General features: G+C 40.0%; 1 protein-coding gene across 2 annotated transcripts in view; it reads left to right on the forward strand.

The window, feature by feature from the left end:
• The first annotated feature begins 4,982 nt into the window (after positions 1 to 4,982).
• Positions 4,983 to 17,125, forward strand: part of SPESP1 (sperm equatorial segment protein 1) — a 29,493-nt gene continuing 17,350 nt past the window's right edge. Inside the window, exons 1-2 of one of the 2 annotated variants that reach the window (XR_004301051.1) lie at positions 4,983 to 5,181; positions 14,211 to 14,214. Coding sequence is in view for 1 of the 2 variants with exons in the window: in XM_032417940.1 (XP_032273831.1) it covers positions 5,112 to 5,181 (70 nt within the window). In the remaining variant the exon portion in view is untranslated. The remainder of the gene's footprint in view (positions 5,182 to 14,210; positions 14,215 to 17,125) is intronic. The other variant, XM_032417940.1, reaches the window with a different exon arrangement.

The following is a 17,125-nucleotide window of genomic DNA, read 5'->3' on the forward strand; positions in this document are numbered from 1 at the left end:
CTATTTTGCCAGGCACTGTGCCAAGTGGTGTTAGGAAGTGAAATTTGAGATCTGAGATCTGAAAATTGCTTTGACATTAAGTAAAGCAAGGGCTATGGTCAGAGCTACCCTTGCATTGGTTCCAGGAGAATAGTGGGGATGGGGGAAGGACTTCCCCAATATGCTTCATTCTTCAGGGAGACAAACATAACTCTAGCTAACCTTAGCCTATTAATTCAAATCCATTGGGTTAATTAACAGGAGAAAGAATACAGAGCAGGTAAATGCGGGCTTTAGATACACACTAGGAGTATAGGGGAAGTTCTAGGTGGGGGCAGTGAGGGAGAGTAAGCAGAACTCTTTGTCTCACTGAAAAACAAAGGAAAACAGATAAAAGAACAATATACCATATTTAACATAGTTGGTCCTCAAAGATGATGACACCCAGTATTAGTAAGTCATTATGCAATTTGTTTGTTTGTTTGTTTGTTTATTGAGAGAGAGAAAGCACACACAAGCAGGCAGGGTGGAGGGGCTGAGGGAGAGAGAATCTTAAGCAGGCTCCACATCCAGTACAGAGCCCGATGTGGGGCTCAATCTCACGACCGAGATCATGACCTGAGCTGAAATCAAGAATTGGACACTTAACCGACTAAACCACCCAGGAGCCCCTTAAGTCATTATATTATTGATGGGTATGGAAATTGGTGCATTCCATTTGACAGCAATTTCACAATTAGGAATTTATTGTCTGGAATTACTTGTAGAGGTATATAGAGAAAAGAGCAGATGAGACCAGTGCCATTCCTTTCACCTGGGCTTAAATAATGGCATCATAGACACGTAAGAGCTGAGGAGTTTCTTGAGATTGAAATTTGTGCTGGAAGTTGTCTCTGCAGCTGAGTAACTTAGTTCCTTTCAGGATTCTGTAGAAGCCTACAGAAAAAACACCAACCTTTCAATTTTCTTTGAACTCAAACATGCATTTATTGAGCAACCAATGAATGCAAGACTTTGGCTAGGCTAGGGAGGGTGCAATGCAGAGATAACTTAGATCTGCTTCTCTGACCTCAAAGACTTTGGTGTAGAGAAGACTGACTTGTAAAAATAAAACACAGTAATTAAATGAAAAAAACAGCTGTAATATAGCTTGTGGAAATATGGGATAGGGAAAATACGATCTATTCTAATTGGAGAGGTGAGGAGGGGGTGGCTTCCTAGCAGATGTGGCATTTGGGCCTTGAAACACAAGTGGATTTTGATAGGTCTGGGACGTTCAGAGGAAGGACAGGTTGGTATCTCTTCCTTTAGGTTGGAAGAGCATGAACTGTTATGTTAGTCTTTATTGAGCACCAACAAGGTGCTATGTGAAATGGAGAAGCGTAAGAACCACTATAAAGGGAAGATACAATACATCCCTGAGGAAAAAAATCATGTAACGTGAAATGATACTGTGTGATTAAATATCAGAACAGTTTACAGAGTCCAGAGGTGAAGCAGAGATACAGGCCAAATACATTTTTTTTTTGGTAGTGAATTAGTCACTTTAAAATATTTCAGTGAAGGGCTCCTGGGTGGCTCAGTCACTTAAGCATCTGACTCTCGGATTTGGGCTCAGGTTATAATCTCAAGGTCGTGAGATTGAGCCCCTCATTGGCCTCCACACTGGACATGGAGCCTACTTAAGATTCTCTCTTTTCCTCTCCTTCCATTCCTCCCTCCCTCCCCCTCTAAAAAAATAAAAATATTTCAGTGAAGTCAGTAGGAGAAAGCATGAAGCATAAAATGCATATTACTTTTACTACTACTCCTTTAAGCTTCTAGATTTTGTAAAGTTTTTAATTACATGAGAAATGCATAATATATAATATAATCTTGTTTGAAAAATTCAAGAGATGAGAAAAAATTAGAGTAAAAAGAAAAATTCTCCCTTCAAAATCTCCTCTTTTCCACCCAATCTCATTTCTTTTCCTAGAAGCAAGCACTGCTATCAGCTTGCTGTGTTTTCTTCCAGAATGATTTCTGGAGTATTATAAATATATAACTGTGCTATGACTTTACATAAATGGATATGTGCTTTTCCACACTTAAAAAATACTCAGTAACCTATTTTGGAGATTTTTCTATGTTAGTACATAGATCATAAAGTACACAGTTAAAAGTCATTCTTGGTAACTAAATTTCCACAGTAAGGATACACCTTGGCTATTTCACCATGTCCATTTGTTTTTGTTTTGTTTTGTTTAAGTTTATTTAAGTAATCTCTACACCCAATGTGGCGCTTGAACCTATGACCCTGAGACCAAGAGTCACATTTTCTTATGACTGAGCCAGCTAGGTGCCCTTCAACATGTCCATTTGGATGATCCATAAGATGAAAGCCACTAAGGTCTTACCCGATTTATATAAACATACAAAAAAGCAAAAAACAACCCCAACTCTGGGCTTAACCGACAGACATCTTCTTTGAACCTCTCACTTACAGCCCCTCACTCAATTTGGGAGATGTAAGTAATCTCTGCAACCACCAAAACCTGTGAGGGGATTCTGTATGTAAACTGCAATCAGTATTGGGGAAACAGACTATACATCATCCTGAATCCACCTATGGTTGGAATCCACCTGAAACCATCTATGGTTTATGCTCTCCTGTCCTCCAGTTTCCTTGGCTTTTGATATTCAAAATCAAGCAAGCATGTCCACTGAAAAACACAAACAAAACAAATTAACAAAAACAAAACTTTTCACCTAAGCAGCAGCTCCTATAAAAGTGATTTAGCTTTCAACCCCATGATGGATTGAAAAAAAAATCCAGCCCTTCTTTTGATTTCTCTGTTCAAGACTCTAGCTGTCCTTCCTTGAAGCACATACATTAAGGTGACCACAGATATCCCAACGGTGGAATGAAAGGTAGAGGGACAAGAAGCCCAGAGAGGGTGAGACCTCAGTTACTACTTCAAATATAATCCACTACAATAGAAAGATTTCCCCAAATTAGATATACTTTATGAACACCATTTTAATACTTGCCCAGTATTCTAACAATATTTTAGAATGTTTATTTAGAAACAAACTTTACCATTCTTTTTTTAAAAAAATTATATTATAGATCATGATCCATTACAGCTATCTTAGGACATATCTGCCACTGAACTTATATAAATTAGATCATAGTATTTATATTATGTTAAGGCTTTGGTCACATATTCCAAATGGCTTTCCAAATAGTTGTAAGCATTTGATTCTAGAAGGCTGCTAGAGTGCTGGTAGAGCACACCTAAGATTCCTGCACCAAACTTGAAAAGGTTGTCTGTACTAGCTGTCACCATTTCCTGCGCTCTTAGTCATTCCTCAACTCATGTAGTCTGGCTTCTGCCTAAACTACTCCACTGAAACCGCTTCTGTCAAGGATCCTGTTGCTGAATGGAAGTTCTTCTCCTGTTTGACTTCTCAGAGGCATGTGACAGCCTTAAACTCCTCCTCTCCCATGAAGCTTCCATTCTTTCCTGCTTTTCCTCTCCCCATTTTCCATCTCCTTTGCTGATCCATCCTCCTCTTTCTAGCCTGCCAAAGTTTCCAGGGATCTAATGTAGGCCCAAAGGGCTTCACCTCTAAAAGCTCTCCTCAGGCAATCCCACACATCCCCACTTCTAGATGCTGATGCCTCCTCTACCTCCCTCTTCATCTCAGCTTTTTCTAGGGCCCCACATCCATTCGCTCACTGGACAGGCCCCGCCAGTAGGATGTCCCAAGCCCATCTCAACACAACAATGTTGAAACTAAACTTCTTTTCCTCCATCCCCAACTCCCGTATTCCCCATCTCACACCACACGCAAGGTGCTCAAGCCAGAAACATGAGCATGATCTCCTTCTCCCTCAGTCCTCACATTCAGACAATTTCCCAGTCTTGTTAATTCTAACTCTAAATGTCTTTCAAATCTGTCCACGGGCCCCATGTGCTCTGCCAGCATGAGTCCAGGTCTCTGTCAATCCGTGCTTGGAATACTGTAACAGTCTTCTAACTTGGCTCCTGGCCTCTTAGTCTTGCTTCCTTCCCTCCAACCAGTTCTCGACACAGCAAGGAGAGCTTTGTGAAATGAAAGTCTCATGACACCTTTCCCAGCTCTAAACCTTGCAGTATCTCCCCATTACCTCAGAATAAAACCCAAGCCCTTTGTTTCCTGAAGCAAAGATATGGGTACATATAGATTTTTAAATATTACCCTATAGTAAAACTTACTCTTGGTGGTGTACAGTTCTGTGAATTTTAACACATGTATAGATTCTGAGGCCACAACTACCTGCCGCTCCAAATCACTCCCTCATGCTATCCTTTTATAGCCAGGCTCTCCCCCATCCCTAACCCTAGACAACCACAGATCTATTCGCCATAGCTTGTCTCCATAGTTTGGCTTTAAAAGGGGGGGGGGGAGAGAATCTTTTAAAAAAACAAAACAAACCCAAGCCCCTTAAAGTGGCTTTAATGACTACTTAGCTCTCCTCCCTCACCTCCAACACCTGCCCCCATCGCTGCAATTAGACCCGACTATTTTCGGTTCTCGGGGTGCGTCCAGCTTTCTTCCATCTCGGGAGCCTCCTCCCCGCCCTTCTGAGTTGGGGGACCTCCTCTGGGCTTCACAGTGCCGAGTGCTTCCCCCACTGCAGCACTTCCACGCGGCTGTAACTGCCAGGCTACTCGTCTGTGTCTTCCATCAGACAGTTCCTTCCACGCAGTGGCAGTGTTTCAGGCACGGCTACACGCCCAGCCTTCGCGGAGCCGCCGAGTCCCGCCACACGCCAGCCCTCACAGCTCCAGAAGTCGCCCGGGCTTCCGGACGTTCGGAGCCCGGCGCGCGGCGAAGAGCTTCGAATCCCGAGCGAGCATGCGCACCGGGGCGCGGCGGAGCGCTGTCGCCCCGCCTCCTGCGCGCCGCTCCAGGAGGGGCGGGCCTCGGCCGCTCGCGCTCCCCTCCCCCACCCCTCGCTGCGCCTGCGCGCTGGGGACAACCGTTGCAGGGCGCCCACGGCCCTGAGGGGGGACGGTCGCCGTAGACACCCTCTCTTTTCGGCCCTGAGGTACCCGGCCTAGTGGCCCAGGACGTTCCCGTCGCATGGCGGAGTGCTGCGGACGATGCCCATGAAGTTCTTAGTCCTTCTAGTTGCGCTGTTGCTGTGGCCTTCGTCCGTGCCGGCCTATCCGAGTGAGTGACCGACCTGCGGCGGCAGCGACCCAGGGGATACACCTGGGGGAAGTCCCAGGTTCCCGGGCCCGTCGGAGACCCGGTCCTGCACCTCACTGCCCCGGGTCCTAGGCCTCCGTTGCGGCCCTCTTCTCCTTGCCTCTTCCTCCGCCGCCACCTGCACGCTGCAGGCGGCGATGCAGGTGGCCGGTCCCAGGCGTGACCCGGGAAGCGCCGGGCTGGGCGCACTGGGCTCGCGGGTGTGACCTCCTCACCTCTGGCGGACACATTCCTTGACGTTAACCTCGTCCCCTTTTGCCAGAGTCTGTGCCTGTGGGATAAAGCAGGGATCTGCAAACTGCGGCCCGCGGGCCAAGGTGGCCTGTTTTTGTGTGGCTGGCTGGCCAAGAACGGTTTTTACGTTTTTAAAGGTGAATATGAAATGTAGTCTCTCCTGACATGTGGAAAAGTATGAAATTCCAATTGCATTGTTGATAAATAAAGTTTCATTGGAACACAGCCATGCTCGTTCCTTTTTGAATTGCCCATGGCTGCTTTTCCGCATTGTAACAGCAGGGTTAAGTAGTTGCCACAGAGACAGTATGGCCTGCAAAGCCTAAAATATTTACTTCTGGCCCTTTACAGAAAAAGTTTGACCCCCCCATGGTGAAACATGGAGAGCAAGTGGATTGTGGTGCCTGTCTAGGCCACTTACTGACCCCCTATGCACTCCCACAGTGCATCCCGGTGCGCAGGATTCACAACCGTATTTAAGCAGAATTGAAACTTAACGACTTGTTCCTGTCCCTCCCCAATAGCTGAAAATCACACCTGTCAAGACTACTATATTAACATGTGGAGACGTTGAGGTATTTAAGTGGAGTGTCTGATATCTGATATTCCACATAAGACTGTGAGGCTTGTCCATCTAGTCTAACTAGTTCATTGTAACATTTAGTAATGTTGGGGTTGGTTTAACCAAATAAAGTTTAACAGGTAGGTGTGAAAAAAGTACCAAGGAGCATGCCAGTTATGAAGAGCTATATTTCAGAATTGTCAAAAGGTCTTGAGTTAAAAATTAGATTTAAAAAATGAAAAGACAACACAACCTAAATCATGACTGGTAGTGAGAAAAATTCTGGATAAAGTGTCCTAGATCGCCAAAGTTAGTGCTTTAAATACTAGCACTTATGATTGTTAGCTGTTTTATTTATTTATTTATTTATTTATTTAAAAGATTTTATGTATTTATTTGACAGAGACACAGCGAGAGAGGGAACACAAGCAGGGGGAGAGGGAGAGGGAGAAGCTGGCTTCCCGCTGAGCAGGGAGCCCGATGTGGGGCTCGATCCCAGGGTTCTAGGATCATGACCTGAGCCGAAGGCAGACGCTTAACGACTGAGCCACCCAGGCACCCCCGATTGTTAGCTGTTTTAAACAGAGATCTTTGTAAAATGTTTCTTCTTTGCCATAAAGAAACAGACACCTTGAAGATGATATCTTTTCTTGATGTCTGATGGTCATTATTTCTAACATCAGTTATTGCGTTTTGGTAGCTTTAGATCAGTAAGTCACAACTGACTGACATGTATGGAGACTTTAGTTGAAGTGACATTAATACAGTCATAAAGTACACTCTGGGATTGCTGGATCCTTACTTAACTCAGTGTAAGCTCCTGCCTGACTGCATCATTTTGTGGCCTATTCTTTTTCTTTGTGGCCTCTTCCCTAAGTTTTCTTACGGCTTGTAGGAAATGAAAAGATACTTTTCAGGAAAAAGAGCCATTTTGTGTTGAATGTATAGATGACACAAGACATAAGGAAAATATATATAGATCATAGAAGATATCTTGAAAATGTAATTTACTTCTTTTCTACAGAAGGGGTTAAGGGATATGTAGGGCAATATTAACATGGCTACTTTCTCTCTCATTCTTTTTCTCGAAGTAATTTTAATTTTGTTTATGTATTTTTTGGAGTAAGTACACCAAAAGAAACCAGGCTTACCCTTGTGTTTGATTTAAATCAGATTTGTATTCTTTATTTTACAAGGCCACTATTCCAACATTTGTTGGTGAGAGAATCATATAAAAAATGTTGTCATGCCAAAGAAAAGGCACATAGATTTTTAAAAATTTTTTATTGTTATGTTAATCACCATACATTACATCATTGGTTTTTAATGTAGTGTTCTATGATTCATTGTTTGTGTATAACACCCGGTGCTCCATGCAGAACGTGCCCTCTTTAATACCCATCACCAGGCTAACCCATCCTCCCACCCCCCTCCCGTCTAGAACCCTCAGTTTGTTTTTCAGAGTCTGTCGTCTCTCATGGTTTGTCTCCCCCTCCGATTTCCCCCCCTTTATTCTTCCCCTGCTGCTATCTTCTTCTTCTTTTTTTTTTTAACATATATTGTATTATTTGTTTCAGAGGTAAAGGTCTGTGATTCAACAGTCTTGCACAATTCACAGCACTCACCATAGCACATACCCTCCCCAATGTCTATCACCCAGCCGCCCCATCCCTCCCACCCCCCACCACTCCAGCAACCCTCAGTTTGTTTCCTGAGATTAAGAATTCCTCATATCAGGGCGCCTGGGTGGCTCAGTTGGTTAAGCGACTGCCTTCAGCTCAGGTCATGATCCTGGAGTCCCTGGATCGAGTCCCGCATCGGGCTCCCTGCTCAGCAGGGAGTCTGCTTCTCCCTCTGACCCTCCCCCCTCTCATGCTCTCTCTCTCTCTTTCTCAAATAAATAAATAAAAAATCTTTAAAAAAAAAAAAAAGAATTCCTCATATCAGTGAGGTTATATGATACATGTCTTTCTCTGATTGACTTATTTCTCTCAGCATAACACCCTCCAGTTCCATCCACGTCGTTGAAAATGGCAAGATCTCATTCCTTTTGATGGCTGCATAATATTTCATTGTATATATATATACCACATCTTCTTTATCCATTCATCTGTCGATGGACATCTTGGCTCTTTCCACATCTTGGCTATTGTGGACATTGCTGCTATAAACATCAGGGTGCACGTACCCCTTCGAATCCCTACATTTGTATCTTTGGGGTAAATACCCAGTAGTGCAATTGCTGGATCGTATGGTAGCTCTATTTTCAACTTTTTGAGGAACCTCTATACTGTTTCCCAGAGTGGCTGCACCAGCTTGCATTCCCACCAACAGTGTAGGAGGGTTCCCCTTTCTCCGCATCCGCGCCAACATCTGTTGTTTCCTGACTTGTTAATTTTAGCCATTCTGACTGGTGTGAGGTGGTATCTCATTGAGGTTTTGATTTGGATTTCCCTGATGCTGAGCGATGTTGAGCACTTTTTCATGTGTCTGTTGGCCATTTGGATGTCCTCTTTGGAAAAATGTCTGTTCATGTCTTCTGCCCATTTCTTGATTGGATCATTTGTTCTTTGGGTGTTGAGTTTGATAAGTTCTTTAGATTTTGGATACTAGCCCTTTATCTGATATGTCATTTGCAAATATCTTCTCCCATTCTGTCGGTTGTCTTTTGGTTTTGTTGACTGTTTCTTTTGCTGTGCAAAAGCTTTTTATCTTGATGAAGTCCCAGTAGTTCATTTTTGCCCTTGCTTCCCTTGCCTTTGGTGATGTTTCTAGGAAGAAGTTGCTGCAGCTGAGGTTGAAGAGGTTGCTGCCTGTGTTCTCCTTTAGGATTTTGATGGACTCCTGTCTCACATTTAGGTCTTTCAACCATTTTGAGTCTATTTTTGTGTGTGGTGTAAGGAAATGGTCCAGTTTCATTTTTCTGCAGGCACATAGGTTTTTATAATGAAAAGTGCAGCTTTGACTTTTTCTTCTAGAATACTAAGACAGTTTTGAGGTCATCTTATACAGACATCGTGGGTATTGTATTAAGTAATTACATTTATTAAAAACCTCAGTACTTCTTTTAACTGTCCATACCTTTCTAATATGCCCAACTCAAGTTTAGCTAGTACTTGTTTAATCTAAGTTCAGTTTGACATGAATAAGGCTTGGATGTACAGCAGTCTGCATTCCCATACATGCATACACATCCTGATGGTGCTGGATAAACAGCTTTTTACTATATACTTAAATTTATATACATTCAATTTTCTTATATCTGATTTTTCCATGGTTTAATTTTAAATATTTTCCAAATTTAAAAATCATACCTCTTTAATGTATTTGCAGTATATAACTTCTTAATGAGAATTCTTATTGCTTTAAAAAATTATAACTTCTAAAGTGTCATTTACATAATAGTTATATATTTAAATACTATTAAATTATGTAATTTGCCTTTTATAATTTTAAGTCACCAAATATTGGTGAGCCTGAAGCTACAAACACAAGAATGTGAAATATTAGCTTTTGGGCTCTTTTTTGTATCTCATGGATAAATTGTTTTTTCCTGGTTATCTCTTTGGATCAGTCAGCAAAGGTAGAGTAAATGATACAGGATTGTTTTAAGCTTGGATAAGAAAACCTCTTAACTTGCTTCTCTAGGTTGGTGTTTAAAGAAGGCTCAATATTTGCATTTTTGGCATATATCTTTGTCCTTAGAAGACCTTTGTCCTAATAGACCACAGAAGGCAAGGGAAGGAGTAAAGCAGCAAACAGCAATAATTGTTGAAATGTATTGGCAAATACATTAAAAAAGAAAAGCAGGTTCCTTTTATCTCAAGTATATTCAAAAGATAAAATTCACTTCTGATGCTGCAAGTTCACTTTACATTGTTTCAAGGCCCAAGGCTATAGCACTGGGAGGGTCTCTCAGACCTGTAGATGGAAGGCCATGACACACTTCATTAATGTTTTAGATAATGAGGAGCATGTTACCATATATGTGAATGTCCAGAGAGTTATCTTTAGGGGTGTAGCAGTAGTTGCATTAGCCTGTCCTTTAATTTTTTATCAGAAAAAAAGCCGTCTTTCTGTTCTTTTGAGCTGCTTTTTGTGTTCTTTTTATAAGATCTCATGTGTTTTTAAAGACTTCTTGTTTTCTGTTATTACCTGGTTGTCCTAAGACCACTTTGTATCTTCCCTACTCTGAATGGGTTCAGCCATCCTTCTGAGGATACAGTAGAACATGGTATTAGAGACCAAAGTACCTGGGATACATATCAGACTTCCGTGCTCGGGTGATATTGTTATTTAGGTCATTTTATTGAACAGAAGAGATCTATTTCAAAGTCATGAGTTTGCTTTGGTTCCAATTAAATTTTAACATCACTCCTGGGATAACCTGGTTTTTAACTCCACTGGAACTGAATTTGGAAACTTTTTAAAAGTATTATTTGGGATGCATGGCTGGCTCAGTTGGTGGAGCATGTGATCTTGGGGTTGTGAGTTTGAGTCCCATGTTGGGTGTAGAGATTACTTAAAAATAAAATCTTAAAATAAATAAATAAAAATATAATTTAATGAAGCTGTTTCAGTTATGTGTTGCAGCATACAGACCACCCCCCAGATTTATTATTTCTCATGGTCTATGGGTTGACTGGGCTCAGCAGGGCAGTTTTGCCTCATATGGTGGATTTGAGGTCACTCATTCAGCTGTATTCAGCTGGAAGCTCAAGTGGGATGAGAACATCCAACATGGCCTCTTACCTTCCAATGTCTTTCTCTACATGACTTCTCATCTTTTAGTAGTCTCGCCCAAATGTCTTTTTACCATGGCACCTTGCTTCTAAGAGGGAGCTTTACAAGCCCCCAGTATGCAAGCTCTTATCAAGCCTATGCTGTGTCAGACTTTCTAATGTCTCCATAGGCCAAGACAATCACATTGGGCAAGCCCGTATTCACTATGGGAATATGTTAACCAAGAACGTAAATACCAAGAGGTGCAAAGTCATAAACTTACGTTTCTTTTTTCCCCCAGCTTTATTGAGGTATAATTGACAAAACTGTAATATATTTAAAGTATACAATGTGATAATTTAGGGGCGCCTGGGTGGCTCAGTCGGTTAAGTGTCTGCCTTCAGCTCAGATCATGATCCCAGAGTCCTGGGATCAAGCACCGCATTCGGCTCCCTGCTCAGTGGAGAGCCTGCTCCCGCCCCCCCTGCTGCTCCCCGTGATGTTCTCTGTCTCTCTGTCAAATAAATAAATAAAATCTTTAAAAAAATAAAGTATACAATATGATAATTTGATATATGTCTACATTGTGAAAGGATTCCCACTGAGTTAATTAGTACGTCACCTCACATAATTACCTTTTGTGTGTATTTTTGTGTGTGTCATCAACCATAGTCACCATGTTATACATTAGATCCTTAGGCCTTATTCATCTTATAACTGAAAGTTTGTACCCTTTTACCGGACTCTCTATTTCTTCCACCCCCAACCCTAAAGTTACATTCCTTTACCTGGAACACTTAATTAATATGAACAAAATTACTTGTTTTGTCTGTCTGCAAAAATTTAAATTAACAAATTATAGGAAAACTGCTGGATGAATGACAAGATACAATGTTTCCCTTTGTGTCCATTCTTTGAGTGTACCCCACTAATGAAGCACAGTTATTAGAACTTTGATTTGAGTTACAAGTACCTCATCTTAGTTATTTATGTTCTTTTTAATTTGAAAATGTTGGTGTGTTAGCTGGCAGTTCTTACATGATGACAGATTTCAAGTATTCTTATTTGTATCACTTCTGTAGAATAAGGGAAGTCTATTTGTGTTCCCCCTTAATGACATGGATGGAAAATACAAGGAATTTGTTCTCCAAATTAAGGACATTCAGCCAGAGTCTGGTCCACCTATACATGATTCCATGCTTGGGTATATGTTAAGCTTTATATACATGAGTTCTTTACCAATAAAGCCATTCTGTTTTTCGTTTCTGTGGTAATAAAAATCCTAGTTATATTCGAATCTTTAAAAAAAGGAGCATCCATGGTTCTTGGTTAAATTTTGAGCGTAATCACCAGATGCCATAGCAAGGTTATAGGCCAAGGCAAAGTAAAAATGCATTTCTTTTTTTTTTTTTTTTTTTTTAAAGATTTTATTTATTTATTTGAGACAGAGAGAATGAGAGAGAGCGAGTACATGAGAGGGGGGAGGGTCAGAGGGAGAAGCAGACTCCCTGCCGAGCAGGGAGCCCGATGCGGGACTCGATCCAGGGACTCCAGGATCATGACCTGAGCCGAAGGCAGTCGCTTAACCAACTGAGCCACCCAGGCGCCCTAAAAATGCATTTCTTAAAGCACAAGGACCAGAGGTATCCTATTGAACTTTAACTTCTTTCTCTTCATGTGAAAGTTAAAAAGTTTATCTTTTCCTCTTTACTGAGCTACCAAGTTTCCTCCATATATGGAACATTTTACTACTACCTTTAACTTACCACGTATTTGAAAATTAACAGTATTATTGGGCTTTAAAGTCTTTGTTTTTTTAAAACATAAGTTGTATATTAAACACATGATCAGATAGCACCCATCTAATATTGAGAGATGCAGATTTTGTTAGAATTTCCTCTGATTTATGCTGTTTTTGAGTGTGTCTTTGAATAGCCTATGTATTACATTATGTATACATAACTTATCACAATCTTTTGGTATCAGTATTTTACCAGTTTGAAATGTAGAAACCTACTTCTCTTTATGTCCTTTACCCTCTCCCATTCATGATATAATTGCCTTAAATATTTCCTTTACATACCTTGAGAACCACATCAGAGTATTATAAATTTTGCTTTAACTGTCAAACGTAATTTGAAAAAGTCAAGAGAAGGAAAGTCTATTGCATTTACCCATACTTTTGCACTTCCTTTTATTCTTTCTTCCTTCCCAGTGTTCCAGGATTCCTTCTTGTATCAGTTTCTTTCTGTTTAATGACCTCCATTTAGCCATTCTTATAGAGTAGGTCTTTTGGCAACAACTTCTCTTCATTTCCCTTCATCTGAGAGGTGTTGATCGTTCTTTCATTCCTGAGGGATACTTTCCCTTGATAGAGAATTCTAGGTTGACAGTCTTTTTTTTTTTTTTTTTTTTTAATATTTTATTTATTTATTTGACAGAGAGATAGAGAGAGAACACAAGTAGGCAGAGAAGCAGGCAGAGGGAGAGGGAGAAGCAGGCTCCCCGCAGAGCAGGGAGCCCGATGCGGGACTCGATCCCAGGACCCTGGGATCATGACCTGAGCCGAAGGCAGCCGCTTAACCAACTGAGCCACCCAGGCGCCCCTACAGTCTTTTTTTTTTAAGCTCTTGACAAATTATGCCATTTTCTTCTGACCTCCATGGTTTCTCCTGAGAATTCAAATTGTCATTCAGAATTTTTTCCACCATAGATAAGGTGTTATTTCTCTCTTCATTCAAGACTTTTTTCTTTGTCTTTAGTTTTCAGAAGTTTGACAAATGTCTTGGCATGGATTTCTTTTGGTTTATTCTGTTTGAGGTTCACTTAGCTTTTTGAATCTGTAAGTTCATGTCTTTTGCCAAACTTGGGATTTTTTTTCAGCCATTATTATGTCTTTGAGTACTTTTCCAGACTCACCTTCTTGTTCCTTTCCTTCCAATATGTGGATGACATGAATGTTAGGTCTTTTTATAGTCTCACACATCTCCGGGGTTTCTGTTCATGTCTTTTTCAGTCTGTTTTCTGTTTTTCACATTGAGCATCTGTCATTGTTCTGTCTTCCAGTTCACAGATTCTTTCCTCTGTCCCCTCCATTCTGCTGTTGAGCCTATCCATGAAGTTTTTTTCATTTCAGTCTTTGTGTTTTTCAGTTCTAAAATTTCAGTTTGGTTCTTTTTTATCTATTCTGTTTCTTTGCTGATATTTTCTAGTTCTTTGCTGAGAGTTTCTATTTTTCTTTTTTTTTTTAAGATTTATTTATCTTAGAGAGAGAGAGTGCAAGCAGGGTGAGGCGCAGAGGGAAAGGGAGAGATAGAGGGAGAGAGGCAGACTCCCCACTGAGCAGAGAGCCCGATGCAGGGCTTGATCCCATGACCCTGAGATCATGACCTGAGCTGAAATCAAGAGTTGGATGCTCAGCCTACTGAGCCACCCAGGCGCCCCAAGACTTTCTATTTTTTAGTTGTGTCAGGCATGTCCATAATTGCTTGTTGAAGCATTTTTGTGATGCTGCTTTTAAACCCCTGCCAGGTGATACTAACATCTGTGTCATCTTTGTGTTGGTATCTGTTGACTGCTTTTTCTCATTCAAATGGAGATTTTCTTGGTTCATGTTGTGACTAGTGGCTTTTGATTAAAACCTGGACATTTTGGGTATTATGTTGTAAGACTCTGGATCTTATTGAAATCTTCTGTACATATTTAAATAGGCCTCTGAGCCTTTGATGTCACTTGAGTGGTGGAAGACAACTGTTGCCTTGTTACCACAGGTCCCAGGTCCTCAGACAGCCTTCTTTACTGGAAGAGAAGGTATTAATTTGTACTTGGTAGCAACATTTCTATGGGATAAGGGCAGAGGGGTTGGAGCACATCACTGAAGCCTGATGAGGGTAAAAGTCTGGGCTTTCCACTCAGCGTTTGCTAGTGGCTGTAGGGCCACAAAGTTTTCTGCAGTGTTTGGCTGCAATAGAGTGGTTATTGCCTAAAAGTTTTCTGTCTTGCTAGGCTACCCTTTTACTTGTCCTTTGGCTATAGAGAGCAGTATTTTCTTGGAGACTTTTTGTCTATGTCCACTGGTGTTTCTGGGTTGCTGGCTTCTCCAGTCCCCAGTCTGGGGTATGTGTGGCAAAAAGAAAACCCAGGGAACTTGCTGCTGTATCATTCCTTGGATCTTGAAGTTCCTAGTTGGTCTGTCTTCTCTCTGCCTTTCAGAATGCATATTTTATATATGGTGTCCAGGGTTTTTAACTGTGCTTAGTAGGAAGAATAGGGGAAAAGTACATGTTCTCTATCTTTTTGGAAGTGAAAATCCAGATACATTGTTTTAAAACATTTTATTTGGGACTTATGGAAGAGACAACGTGCTTTACAAGTAAGCAAGAATACTTAAGTAGAGGATATATTGGAATGATGTGATGACCTGTTTTTATTTTATTATTTATTTATTTATTTAAAAGATTTTATTTATTTATTTATTTGACAGAGAGAGACACACAGCGAGAGAGGGAACACAAGCAGGGGGAGTGGGAGAGGGAGAAGCAGGCTTCCCGTGGAGCAGGGAGCCTGATGTAGGGCTCGATCCCAGGACCTCATGACCTGAGCCGAAGGCAGACGCTTAACGACTGAGCCACCCAAGCACCCCGACCTCTTTTTATTTTTAATTTTGGTCAAAATATGTTGGAATTAGGCTTGCAGTGATTTTGTTTGTATTATTTTCCAGTTTGTGTATAAAGTAGTAGATATTAGAAAGGAGAAAGAAGTCTTAGTTGAACATCAGACATCTAAATTATTTAGATAGAATTTTATCTGACTAGTGATTCATAATACTCCACCTAAATAACTTACAGAGAATGTAAATAAATTCAATATTTTGAGAGTTTGTTTAAAGTTCTTCAAGTTTTCAATTTTATAGGCAATTAACCAGTATACATTACTTTCCTAGCAACATTCCTTTTAATTTACAAGCAGTTTGTTGCCATTTCCTTAATGTTTTTCTTTTAAGTCTTTAGCTAAATACATATGTTATTAGTTTAAATGTTAGCTTATAGGTCCATAATTAAAAATGGCAGGAAATATAACCAAGTTAATGTCAAAATAAAATACAATTCATATTAAATATTATCAGAAAATTATAACACTTAAAAACTCTACATAAGACATTTTAATGGAAAAATTCTATTGGTCATTATGATCTTATAATATTGTGTAGGTTTCATAATAACTAATTTTTAAGACACCAGATATTTGGTTTATAGCACATTTCAAGTGAAATTTCATATTCACATTATAATTATTATATGTTTTCAAATCATTTCTCAAAAAATTTAGATATATTAGCCTAAGTGCAAAAATCCAAATTCTGCATAGATTTGGATATGCCCTGTTTACTTTCTAGTTTTGTGTCCTGTGATAACAACATGATCACCACACAAATGAAACACATTAAAAAAATGCTTTTTTTAAAAGGTACAGTTTTTTATAAGACCTAAATTTTACCAATATTCTCTTGGAATTTTATTTTATTTTATTTTATTTTATTTTTAAAGATTTATTTATTTATTTGAGAGAGCGAGAATGAGAGAGAGAGAGTACATGAGAGGGGGGAGGGTTAGAGGGAGAAGCAGGCTCCTCGCCGAGCAGGGAGCCCGATGCGGGACTCGATCCAGGGACTCCAGGATCATGACCTGAGCCGAAGGCAGTCGCTTAACCAACTGAGCCACCCAGGCTCCCTCTCTTGGAATTTTAAATTGTAACATTAAGTAAGAAACTCCCCAAAGAAATATTAAAATTACCTAGTTTTATTGTAGACCTGTGTTTTATTATTCTTTAAAGTAAAGATAATTCATATAAAAGTTCCCAAATTTGAATTACATATATATTTTTAAAAAATTATATTCCCCCTCCTTTTCTTTTTTTTAACCAAAGAAGGGGTGGGAGTGGTTTAATTTTCCTTTTTAATTCAGAAACTATTCAGAAACTATTGATTCTTTGCCTAAGATTTAAGGTGACATGTTTTTCCTTTCTTAAAACTTTAGTCTCAAAGAAACTAGGTATGTTACTGTATAAGATTTTTAATATTAGCATTTTATTACTATCATTACATTTTATTGTAATTTTTGGCATGCTGTTACTTCTTAGGAGCATAGAATCTTTTTTCTTTGTTTTTTTTTTTCATTTTTGAGTGTAAGGTTTTCTGGAAAAAAGAAATTGTTATTAAAGCAGTTAATGCATAATACCATTTTAGCTTTACCAATTAGGAAATCTCTCCAGAAACAAAGAAAGTTGTAGCTTTTCGGATTTTTACAAAAAACACATCTATATATATCCACTCTTTTAAATAGACATTGTAGAAGAAATTATTTGGTTTTTTACACCTGTTACCAGTTG

Source organism: Phoca vitulina, unplaced genomic scaffold (assembly GCF_004348235.1).
Source record: "Phoca vitulina isolate PV1807 unplaced genomic scaffold, GSC_HSeal_1.0 scaffold20, whole genome shotgun sequence".
Classification (NCBI taxonomy): Eukaryota; Metazoa; Chordata; class Mammalia; order Carnivora; family Phocidae; genus Phoca; species Phoca vitulina.